This window comes from Pristiophorus japonicus, chromosome 20 (genome assembly GCF_044704955.1).
Source record: "Pristiophorus japonicus isolate sPriJap1 chromosome 20, sPriJap1.hap1, whole genome shotgun sequence".
In the NCBI taxonomy this organism is placed as follows: domain Eukaryota; kingdom Metazoa; phylum Chordata; class Chondrichthyes; family Pristiophoridae; genus Pristiophorus; species Pristiophorus japonicus.
The window spans coordinates 95,430,532-95,443,042 of record NC_091996.1 but is presented as its reverse complement, the minus strand read 5'-3'; the positions used below and the strand labels follow the sequence as shown (position 1 = coordinate 95,443,042).

General features: G+C 55.2%; 1 protein-coding gene across 2 annotated transcripts in view; it reads left to right on the top strand.

Moving 5' to 3' along the window:
• The window catches only part of acap1 (ArfGAP with coiled-coil, ankyrin repeat and PH domains 1), a 164,448-nt gene that overhangs the window by 21,968 nt on the left and 129,969 nt on the right, over positions 1 to 12,511 (top strand). For both annotated transcript variants that reach the window (XM_070863210.1, XM_070863211.1), the window contains exon 2: positions 2,036 to 2,254. In XM_070863210.1, coding sequence (XP_070719311.1) covers positions 2,190 to 2,254 — 65 coding nt within the window. In that variant the 5' untranslated portion in view covers positions 2,036 to 2,189. The remainder of the gene's footprint in view (positions 1 to 2,035; positions 2,255 to 12,511) is intronic.

Genomic DNA, 12,511 nt, shown 5'->3' with positions numbered 1-12,511 from the left:
CCGTCCACCCACATCGCTGCGAAAGAGAGGCAGGCAGCCCAGGCCGAAAATTCCCAGCAACCTGGGCCTGCGCCTGTGGGTGGCCACCTTGGCCAGGCCCAGGAGCGGATCGATGGAGAGGCCCTCCCAACTGCTCGCACGCTGCCTCAGCTGACCAAAGATCAGGGGCGTGGGACTGAAGTGCAGCCAGCAATACAGGAGCACACCTCTCAAATAATGGAAACCAGGCCGCACCCTCACACTCAATCTATCCATCAAACACAAAACATTACAGGCAGCCTGGGAGTCCGCGCATCGAATTATTGGTGCAACTGCTCTGTGCAACACTAAGGCTGCAGTCTGAGAGAGACAATTTTGTATAGGTAGACTCACTGTGTTTGATGGGACAGTGTAGAGGGAGCTTTACTCTGTATCTAACCCCATGCTGTACCTGCCCTGGGAGTGTTTGATGGGACAGTGCAGAGGGAGCTTTACTCTGTATCTAACCCCATGCTGTACCTGCCCTGGGAGTGTTTGATGGGACAGTGTAGAGGGAGCTTTACTCTGCAACTATCCCATGCTGTACCTTTTTAAAATTTAGTTCCTGGGATGTGGGCATCGTTGGCAAGGCCGGCATTTATTGCCCATCCCTAATTGCCCCTTGAGAAGATGGTAGTGAGCCGCCTTCTTGAACCACTGCAGTCCGTGTGGTGAAGGTGCTCCCACAGTGCTGTTAGGGAGGGAGTTCCAGCATTGTGACCCAGCGACGATGAAGGAACGGCCGATATATTTCCAAGTCGGGATGGTGTGTGACTGGGAGGGGAACGTGGAGGTGGTGGTGTTCCCATGGGCCTGCTGCCCTTGTCCTTCTAGGCGGTAGAGGTCGCGGGTTTGGGAGGTGCTGCCGAAGAAGCCTTGGCGAGTTGCTGCAGTGCATCTTGTAGATGGTACACACTGCAGCCACGGTGCGCCGGTGGTGGAGGGAGTGAGTGTTGAAGGTGGTGGGTAGCGTGCCGATGAAGCGGCTGCTTTGTCCTGGATGGTGTCGAGCTTCTCGAGTGTTGTTGGAGCTGCACTCATCCAGGCAAGTGGAGAGTGTTCCATCACACTCCTGACTTGTGCCTTGTAGATGGTGAAAAGGCTTTGGGGAGTCAGGGGGTGAGACACTCGCCGCAGGATACCCAGCCTCTGACCTGCCCTTGTGGCCACAGTATTTATGTGGCTGGTCCAGTTACGTTGATGGTGGGGGATTCGGCGATGTTAACGCTGTTGAATGTCAAGAGGCTGTGGTTAGACTCTCACTTGTTAGAGATAGTTGGAAAAACCTGCCCTGGGAGTGTTTGGTGGGACAATGTAGAGGGAGCTTTACTCTGTATCTAACCCCGTGCTGTACCTGCCCTGGGAGTGTTTGATGGGACAGTTGTAGAGGGAGCTTTACTCTGTATCTAACCCATACTGTACCTGCCCTGGGAGTGTTTGATGGGACAGTTGTAGAGGGAGCTTTACTCTGTATCTAACCCATACTGTACCTGCCCTGGGAGTGTTTGATGGGACAGTGTAGAGGGAGCTTTACTCTGTATCTAACCCCCTGTACCTGCCCTGGGAGTGTTTGATGGGACAGTGTAGAGGGAGCTTTACTCTGTATCTAACCCCATTCCGGACCTGCCCTGGGAGTGTTTGATGGGACAGTGTAAAGGGAGCTTTACTCTGTATCTAACCCATATTGTACCTGCCCTGGAAGTGTTTGATGGGACAGTGTAAAGGGAGCTTTACTCTGTATCTAACCCCGTGCTGTACCTGCCCTGGGAGTGTTTGATGGGACAGTGTGGAGGGAGCTTTACTCTGTATCTAACCCCCTATACCTACCCTGGGAGTGTTGACTGTTGACCCTCTTCTAGTCTCCAGTGCTGACATTGATGAGCTCAGAAATGGATGTTGACTGAAGATAGCTGTGAGCTCCACACCAAGTGACTGATCTGAGGCGGGTTCGGTAGAGGGCACTGTCTTTTTCGATCTGAAAATTCACGTAATTTTACAGTTGATTCTCTATTTCCAGGATGTGGTCAGCAGGCCCTGCTCCGCCCACATTACCCTTCCTCTTGCAAAGCAACTGTTCCACCGCACAGAGCACCACACGCTACAGCCTGTCTCTGGAGAAGATGGAGCACTAAAGCCAGTCGATCTGTCCCATTACCTCTTTGTGCCCGTGTATGCTGGCCAAGATGACCATCTGTGTGGACTTCGAGGAGTGTCTGAAGGACTCCCCAAAGTTCAGGTAGGACCGGGTCGTATTAAGCATCAGGCTGACAGCTTGGGAGCAGTCTGTCGTAACCTCGCCCTCCTTCCTTGCTGCCTGCCGCACTCTTCTCTTTACGTCATATGCTGCTCTTCAAATAATTTCCTTCCCTCCCCACCCCAAAATGATTCAGGAAATTTTGTGTCCAAATTGTGTCTACATTGTGGTCTGACAACATTTTGTTTCAGAGGTTTCGAAAAAATCTCGTTTTGGTTCGGTATAACTAACATCGTTTAAAAGCATCGAAACCATTGACCCTGTGACTTTGTAGAATCACCGAATGATTTAGCTCAGAAGAAGGCCATTCGGCCCATTGCCAGCTCGGTGAAAGGCCTGAGTGTTAAGTTTTGAAGAAGGGAGTTTGCTGCGCAATGTTGGAGAGGCAGGAAGACGCATTTCCCACCGTGTGGTGGAGAACACACCCCTCCGCCCACTCGCACTTCGCTCCACTTCAACGCTGTCACCTGCCCTCAAACGAAGTTGATGCGGAGCAAAGTGCGAGTGGCCAATCCGATGGTGGCGGTACTGTCGGCCCAAGAGCTCGCCCTCTCTGTCGAGCAAAGCTTATCGCCTCTTTGGCTATTCCTCTCTGGCATGCTGCACCGTCGGCCGTGCTGTCTTTCAGATCAGATGTTAAACCGAGATCCCACCTGCTCTCTCAGCCAGATGTAAAATATCCCATGGCCATGATTCGCAAAGGAGTTCGGCGCAGTGTCCCGGGCCAATATTTATCCCTCAACTAACATCACTAGGCTCAAGCTAAAGAAGCAGTGGGTATTGGAATGGAATTTCACCCAAAGCAATTGATATTATTTTTGTTATCTCCTGTAATCAGGAGCTGGAAGCAAGATCTAGTAAACACATTTTTTGAGGATTATAGGAACAGCGGGAAGCCATTCAGTCCCTCGAGCCTGTTGCACCATTCAAATAGATCATGGCAAATCTGCGTCTCATCTCCATTTCCCCACCTTTGCATCGTGTCCCTTGATAATACCTAGTTAACAGAGAGGCGGATCGGAACAGACTTCAGGAGCACACAATGACAGATGAAATTTAACACAGAGACGTGTAAAGTGATACATTTTGGTCGGACAAATGAGGGGAGGCAATATAGACCAACGGGTACAATTATAAAGGGGGCACAGGAACAGAGAGCTCCGAGGGATTTATGCACAGAGATATTTGAGGGTGACAGGACCAGTTCAGAAGGCTGTTAGCAAAGAATATGGGCTTTAATAATAGAGGCATACAGAGTACAAAAGTAAGGAAGTTATGCTAAGCCTTTATAAAATGCCGGTTCAGCCTCCGCTGGAGTACTGTGTCCAATTCTAGGCCATTCTTTTGTATGTCAAGGCCTTGGAGAGGGTGCAGGAGAGATTAACCAGAATGGTCCCAGGAATGGGGGGGCTTTAAGGTTCTGTCCCCTTGCACCTTGACTCCGCCCCCCCGCCACCAGAGAAAATAGTCTCTCTCTATCTACCCTATTGAATCCTTTAAGCATTTTAACCACCTCAATCAAATCACTCCCCTTTCTCCTATTGTCAAGGGAATACAAATTGAGTTAATGCAACCTGACCTCATAATTTAACCCAATCCAAACTAATCCCACTGCCCCACTCTCTCCCCATAGTCCTGTATCAATCCCAAATTAATCCCACTGCCCCGCTCTGTCCCCATAGCCCTGTATCAATCCCAAATTAATCCCACTGCCCCGCTCTGTCCCCATAGCCCTGTATCAATCCCTAAACTAATCTCACTGCCCCGCTCTCTCCCCATAGCCCTGTATCAATCCCAAACTAATCCCACTGCCCCGCTCTCTCCCCATAGCCCTGTATCAATCCCAAACACATCCCACTGCCCCGCTCTCTCCCCATAGCCCTGTATCAATCCCAAACTAATCACGCTGCCCCGTGCTCTCCCCATAGCCCTGTATCAATCCCAAACTAATCCCACTGCCCCGCTCTCTCCACATAGCCCTGTATCAATCCCAAACTAATCCCACTGCCCGCTCTCTCCCCATAGCCCTGTATCAATCCCAAACTAATCCCACTGCCCCGCTCTCTCCCCATAGCCCTGTATCAATCCCAAACTAATCCCACTGCCCCGCTCTCTCCCCATAGCCCTGTATCAATCCCCAAACTAATCCCACTGCCCCGCTCTCTCCCCATAGCCCTGTATCAATCCCAAACTAATCCCACTGCCCCGCTCTCTCCCCATAGCCCTGTATCAATCCCAAACTCATCCCACTGCCCCGCTCTCTCCCCATAGCCCTGTATCAATCCCAAACTAATCCCAGTGCCCCGCTCTCTCCCCATAGCCCTGTATCAATCCCAAACTAATCTCACTGCCCCGCTCTCTCCCCATAGCCCTGTATCAATCCCAAACTAATCCCACTGCCCCGCTCTCTCCCCATAGCCCTGTATCAATCCCAAACTAATCCCACTGCCCCGCTCTCTCCCCATAGCCCTGTATCAATCCCAAACTAATCTCACTGCCCCGCTCTCTCCCCATAGCCCTGTATCAATCCCAAACTAATCCCACTGCCCCGCTCTCTCCCCATAGCCCTGTATCAATCCCAAACTAATCCCACTGCCCCGCTCTCTCCCCATAGCCCTGTATCAATCCCAAACTCATCCCACTGCCCCGCTCTCTCCCTATAGCCCTGTATCAATCCAAACTAATCTCACTGCCCCACTCTATCCCCATAGCCCTGTATCAATCCCAAACTAATCCCACTGCCCCGCTCACACCCCATAGCCCTGTATCAATCCCAAACTAATCCTACTGCCCCGCTCTCTCCCTATATTTGGAATATTTATTTAATTTCCCATGCTCTCTGTGTAAACCCTCTATTACAGACATTTTCCAATCGGTGATCCTTTATCACCGATTCCCTAACCAGAGAAAGTATCTTTTCTCATTCACTCGATCGAAACACTTTTAGAATTTTTAAAACTGCTATTAATTCTCTTCTGGCCTTTTCTGCTCTGGTGGAAACAGTCCCGAGTATCTCCAAAGAGAATTGGTTAAATACTTGAAAGGGAAAAGTTTGCAGGGCTATGGGGGTAAAGAGTGAGGGAGGATTGGGACCATTGGATTGCTCTGTCACAGAGCCGGCACAGGTTCGATGGGCCGAATGGCTGCAGGCGCCTGTGGTTGTGACTCGATGAACTCTCTCCCGATAACTCTAGTCTTCCATCCATGGCATAAGAACATAAGAAATAGGAGCAGGAGTAGGCCATACAGCCCCTTGAGCCTGCTCCGCCATTTAATACGATCATGGCTGATCCAATCATGGACTCAGCTTTCCCTGCCTGCTCCCCATAATCCCTTATCCCTTTATTGTTTAAGAATCTGTCTATCTCTGTCTTAAATTTATTCAATGTCCTGGTTTCCACAGCTCTCTGAGGCAGCGAATTCCACATATTTACAACCCTCTGAGGGAAGAAATTTCTCCTCATCTCAGTTTTAAATGGGCGGCCCCTTATTCTAAGATGCCCTCTAGTTCTAGTCTCCCCCATCAGTGAGAACATCCTCTCTGCATCCACCTTGTCAAGCCCCCTCATAATCTTATATGTTTCAATAAGATCACCTCTCATTCTTCTGAATTCCAATGAGTAGAGGCCCAACCTACTCAACCTTTCCTCATAAGTCAACCTCATCTCCAGAATCAACCGAGTGAACCTTCTCTGAACTGCCTCCAAAGCAAGTATATCCTTTCGTAAATACGGAAACCAAAACTGCACGCAGTATTCCAGGTGTGACCTCACCACTACCCTGTATAACTGTAGCAAGACTTCCCTGCTTTTATACTCCATCCCCTTTGCAATAAAGGCCAATATACCATTGGCCTTCCTGATCACTTGCTGTACCTGCATAATATCCTTTTGTATTTCATACACCAGTACCCCCAGGTCCCGGTGGATCTGCACTGTACTCTCTCTCTGGCTTTAATGTCCTTTCACACGGATACACCCAATACTGCAACTGCGGCCGAACTAAAGTTCGGACAAATGCATCCTCCTTGAATCTGGTTCTGTAGTGCACTAACGTGGTAATGTAACTGGGTTGCCAACTCTGGTCGGGTGTATTCCTGGAGGTTTAATCACCCCCCTCCCCACACACTCCCGCCATTGGTCGCACAACATGTCCGTCCCCATGGCGCCCAGCCTACCCACGGCCAATTGGAAAGTGAGCAGATTCTCTGGCCACGATTTCGCTGACCTCGACGGAAGAGACCTCCCTGTGAGATCAACCCAGCCTGGTTGCACATTACAGAGGAGGGCACAAGTAGGGATGTGGTCAGGAGGACCTGGGTGCATGCCGCAAATGTTTCAATGATCTCAGTGGATCAGGAAAGGTGAATACAGAGCATCACTCCACCTCATCCTGCTGTGCCTCTCATCACATCCCCATCACTCTGCCTTCCCTACCCTACTCCTGCACATCCTTACTCACACCAACTTACCTTGCTCCTCCACCCATCCCTCTCTCTATACATTATCATATCTCCATCTCACTAGCCACCCCTTACACTCACCCTCATCCCAGTGCAATCATAGAGGCAGGAACACAACTCTCCTGGGAGGGAGGGAGAGAAAGCCAGCCAGGCCTCCTGCCCCTAATCACCATCTAGTGACTCTTGCTAAAAGGTGTGTGTGTGTGTGTGTGTGTGTGCGTGTGTGAGTGTGTGTGTGCTTCTGAGTGTGTGTGTGTGTTTCTGTGTGCGTGAGTGTGTGTGAGTGTGTGTGTGTTTCTGAGTGTGTGTGTGTGTTTCTGTGTGCGTGAGTGTGTGTGAGTGTGTGAGTGTGTGTTTCTGTGTGTTTCTGTGTGTGTGTGAGTGTGTGTGAGTGTTTCTGTGTGCGTGAGTGTGTGTGAGTGTGTGTTTCTGTGTGTGAGTGTGTGTTTCTGTGTGTGTGTGTGTGTTTCTGAGTGTGTGTGTGTGTTTCTGTGTGCGTGAGTGTGTGTGAGTGTGTGAATGTGTGTTTCTGTGTGTGTGAGTATGTGTGCGTGTGTGTGTATGTCTGTGTCTGTAATTCGGTTTGTGTTGATGTTATGCCCCAGATAATCTGTTTTAGTGATGTTGATTGAGGGATCAATATTGGGCAGAATATTATGGAGAACTCCCCCGCTCTTCTTCGAAATAGTGCCGTGGGATCATTTACATCCACCTGAGAGGGCAGACGGGGCCTCAACTAAACGTCTCATTCACGTGATGGCCCCTCCGACAGTGCGGCGCTCCCTCAGTACTGCCCCTCCGACAGTGCGGCGCTCCCTCAGTACTGCCCCTCCGACAGTGCGGCGCTCCCTCAGTACCGCCCCTCCGACAGTGCGGCGCTCCCTCAGTACTGCCCCTCCGACAGTGCGGCACTCCCTCAGTACTGCCCCTCCGACAGTGCGGCGCTCCCTCAGTACTGCCCCTCCGACCGTGTGAAGCTCCCTCAGTACTGCCCCTCCGACAGTGCGGCGCTCCTTCAGTACTGCCTCTCCGGCAGCGCACTACGGCGCTCCCTTAGTACTGCCCCTCCGACAGCGCAGTGCGGCACTCCCTCAGTACTGCCTCTCCAACAGCGCAGCACTCCCTCAGTACTGCCCCTCCGACAGCGCAGTGCAGCACTCCCTCAGTACTGCCCCTCCGACAGCGCAGTGCAGCACTCCCTCAGTACTGCCCCTCCGACAGCGCAGTGCAGCACTCCCTCAGTACTGCACTGGAGCGTCGGCCTGGATTTTGGTGCTAAAGTCTGTAAAGTGGGATGTGAATCCATGATCTTCTGACTCAGTGGCGAGACTGGGAGAGGAGAGGAAAGGCTGCAGAAAGCAGACTGAGATGGTGTGCCATGTGATAGCCCCCCCCGCCAATCACTGCCCTCTCGGCCTCGCTGAGATTCAGTACGTGTGCGCTGCAGGCTGTGGTGGCCTGAAGTTAACCGAGCGTGGCTGGGAGCTGTACTGATGGCCACGCGCACATTCTAGCACAGGATGTTGCGAGATGCCTGCAGTGCTTCAGCGGAAAAACCACAGGCTGCCTCGAGTTGAGTCTCTCGCACTGCGACAGAGGCAGTGGGAGTTGTGCCTTTGTTTCCACTGACACCTGCGTGATGAATGTTCTCCTCCGTCTGACAGTTGTCCCATTTCCATTCCTTTCTGAGAAGATTGCAGCTCCCTTTAAATTTAAGCTTCCCTCAGCCTGCATTTTTCTCCCTTCTGGTATTTAGATCTAACGGAGGGAGATCAGCCCATCACTGCACCCCAGTAGTGGGTAGCACTCTCACCTCTGAGACAGGATGTTGCAGGTTCAAGCCCAATGCTAAACAATTGACCCTGCAATAAGGCTGACTCTCCCAGTGCAGTACTGAGGGAGCGGCGCACTGTCAGAGGGGCAGTACTGAGGGAGCGCCGCACTGTCGGAGGGGCAGTACTGAGGGAGCGGCGCACTGTCAGAGGGGCAGTACTGAGGGAGCGCCGCACTGTCGGAGGGGCAGTACTGGGGGAGCGCCGCACTGTCGGAGGGGCAGTACTGAGGGAGCGGTGCACTGTCGGAGGGGCAGTACTGAGGGAGCGCCGCACTGTCGGAGGGGCGGTACTGAGGGAGCGCCGCACTGTCAGAGGGGCAGTACTGAGGGAGCGCCGCACTGTCGGAGGGGCAGTACTGAGGGAGCGCCGCACTGTCGGAGGGGCAGTACTGAGGGAGCGCCGCACTGTCAGAGGGGCAGTACTGAGGGAGCGCCGCACTGTCGGAGGGGCAGTACTGAGGGAGCGCCGCACTGTCGGAGGGGCGGTACTGAGGGAGCGCCACACTGTCAGAGGGGCAGTACTGGGGGAGCGCCGCACTGTCGGAGGGGCAGTACTGAGGGAGCGGTGCACTGTCGGAGGGGCAGTACTGAGGGAGCGCCGCACTGTCGGAGGGGCGGTACTGAGGGAGCGCCGCACTGTCAGTGGGGCAGTACTGAGGGAGCGCCGCACTGTCGGAGGGGCAGTACTGAGGGAGCGCCGCACTGTCGGAGGGGCAGTACTGAGGGAGCGCCGCACTGTCAGAGGGGCAGTACTGAGGGAGTGCCTCACCGTCGGAGGGGCAGTACTGAGGGAGCGCCGCACTGTCGGAGGGGCGGTACTGAGGGAGCGCCGCACTGTCAGAGGGGCAGTACTGGGGGAGCGCCGCACTGTCGGAGGGACAGTACTGAGGGAGCGCCGCACTGTCAGAGGGGCAGTACTGAGGGAGTGCCTCACTGTCGGAGGGGCGGTACTGAGGGAGCGCCGCACTGTCAGAGGGGCAGTACTGGGGGAGCGCCGCACTGTCAGAGGGGCAGTACTGAGGGAGTGCCTCACTGTCGGAGGGGCAGTACTGAGGGGCGGTACTGAGGGAGCGCCGCACTGTCGGAGGGGCAGTACTGAGGGAGAGCCGCACTGTTGGAGGGGCAGTATTGAGGAAGCACTGCACTATCGGAGGGGCAGTACTGAGGGAGCACCGCACTGTCAGAGGGGCAGTACTGAGGGAGTGCCTCACTGTCGGAGGAGTAGTACTGAGGGAGCGGTGCACTGTCGGAGGGGCGGTACTGAGGGAGCGCCGCACTGTCGGAGGGGCGGTACTGAGGGAGCGCCGCACTGTCAGAGGGTCAGTACTGGGGGAGCGCCGCACTGTCGGAGGGACAGTACTGAGGGAGCGCCGCACTGTCAGAGGGGCAGTACTGAGGGAGTGCCTCACTGTCGGAGGGGCGGTACTGAGGGAGCGCCGCACTGTCAGAGGGGCAGTACTGAGGGAGCGCCGCACTGTCAGAGGGGCGGTACTGAGGGAGCGCCGCACTGTCGGAGGGGCAGTACTGAGGGAGAGCCGCACTGTCGGAGGGGCAGTATTGAGGAAGCACTGCACTATCGGAGGGGCAGTACTGAGGGAGCACCGCACTATCGGAGAGGCAGTACTGAGGGAGCACTGCACTGTCGGAGGGGCAGTACTGAGGGACGCTGCACTGTCGGAGGGGCAGTGCTGAGGGAGCGCCGCACTGTTGGAGGTGCTGTCTTTCGGATTAAACGTTAAACCGAGGCCCCCTCTACTCTCTCAGGTGGATGTACAAGATCCCACGGCCACTATTTTGAAGAAGAGCAGGGGAGTTCTCCCCGGTGTCCTGGGCAAATATTTATCCCTCAATCAACATCACAAAAAAAACCAGATTATCTGACCATTATCACATTGCTGTGTGTGGGAGCTTGCTGTGCGCAAATTGGCTGCCGCGTTTCCCACATTACAACAGTGACTACACTCCAAAAGTACTTCATTGGTTGTAAAACACTTTGAAATGTCCTGAGGGTGTGAAAGGCGCTATATAAATGCGAGTATTTCCTTCTATTCATTCTTGAATGTTGGAGTAGGTTTTGCCCGAGCACAAACCCTGGAAGTGAAAATTCCACAGCCTCACAACTGGACGGGGGTGGGGGAGGGGGAGGGAAGGGCCCACTCCCACAGGGCGGGGGGGGAGGGAAGGGCCCACTCCCACAGGGCGGGGGGGGGGGAGGGAAGGGCCCACTCCCACAGTGCGGGGGGTGAGGGAAGGGCCCTCTCCCACAGGGCGGGGGGGGGGGAGGGAAGGGCCCACTCCCACAGGGCGGGGGGTGAGGGAAGGGCCCACTCCCACAGGGCGGGGGGTGAGGGAAGGGCCCTCTCCCACAGGGCGGGGGGTGAGGGAAGGGCCCACTCCCACAGGGCGGAGGGGGAGGGAAGGGCCCACTCCCACAGGGCGGAGGGGGAGGGAAGGGCCCAGTCCAACAGGGCGAGGGGGAGGGAAGGACCCAGTCCCACAGGGTTGGGGGGGGGGCGGGAGAGCCCACTCCCACAGGGCGGGGGGGTGAGGGAAGGGCCCAGTCCCACAGGGCGGAGGGGGAGGGAAGGGCCCAGTCCAACAGGGCGAGGGGGAGGGAAGGGCCCAGTCCCACAGGGTGGGGGGGGGGAGCCCACTCCCATAGGGCGGGGGGGGGGAGGGAAGGGCCCACTCCCACAGGGCGGGGGGGGGTGCAGGGAAAGGCCCACTCCCACAGGGCGGGGGGGGGGCGTGGAAGGGCCCACTCCCACAGGGCGAGGGGGGGGTGGAAGGGCCCACTCCCACAGGGAGGGGTGGGGGAGGGGAAGGGCCCAGTCCCACCGGGCGGGGGGTGGGGGGGGGGCAAGGAAAGGCCCACTCCCACAGGGCGGGGGGGGCGTGGAAGGGCCCACTCCCACAGGGCGAGGGGGGGGTGGAAGGGCCCACTCCCACAGGGAGGGGTGGGGGAGGGGAAGGGCCCAATCCCACCGGGCGGGGGGAGGGGAAGGGCCCAGTCCCGGGGGAGGGGTGGGGGAGGGGAAGGGCCCAGTCCCGGGGGAGGGGTGAGGGAGGGGTAGGGTCCACTCCCAAAATTGAAAAAACTAGGAGAGAATTGGAAGTAAGTGAATCTGCAATGACCCGGTGTTTGCGTGTTACTATGGATTGGTGTTATGTTATGGGTAGCTCCATCAATCGGTGCCAATATATCATTTTATGTCGAACTTCGGCTTGGTGAAGGGATGTTGTAGGAGTTGGATTCCTGCTTCTTCTTGGGCAGTCCTTCGGAGTCGAGGATGACTTGGTTCCACACTGAAATGACTCCTCAGATGACTGATGAGTCCAGTGCGGGACCTACAGTCTCTGTCACAGGCCGGGCAGACAATGGTTGGAGGGACGGGTGGGTGGGGGGCTTTGGGTTGTCGTGCGCTCCTTCCGCTGTTTGCGCTTGGCTTCTGCGTGCTCCCGGGGAAGAGACTCGAGGTGTTCGGCACCTTCCCGGATGCTCCTCCTCCACTTTGGGCGGCCTTGGGCCCAGGGATTCCCAGGTGTCGATGGGGATGTTGCATTTTTTTCAAGGAGGCTTTGAGGGTGTCCGTGAAGCATTTTTTCTGCCCTCCTGGGGCTCGCCTGGTGTGACCTAACTCGGAGAAGAGCACTTGTTTCGGGAGTCTAGTGTTGGGCATGCGGTCTATTGTGTTCCTAACACAGATGAGACTGCACACAGGGAGGTTAAAGTAACAGTGACCTCAGTCTTTATTAAGACACTCCAGAGTGAGGAACAGGCCTTGGGGGCCGGCTTATATACAGTGCTCCCAAGGGATGCTGGGATCCCTTGGGACTTCAGGGGATGCGCTCCCTGGTGGCGGAACATGGGAGTGCATGCTTTACAGATACACAACATCACTTCCCCCCCAAAGTCAAAGTGAAAACTATTTACAAGGTGAGG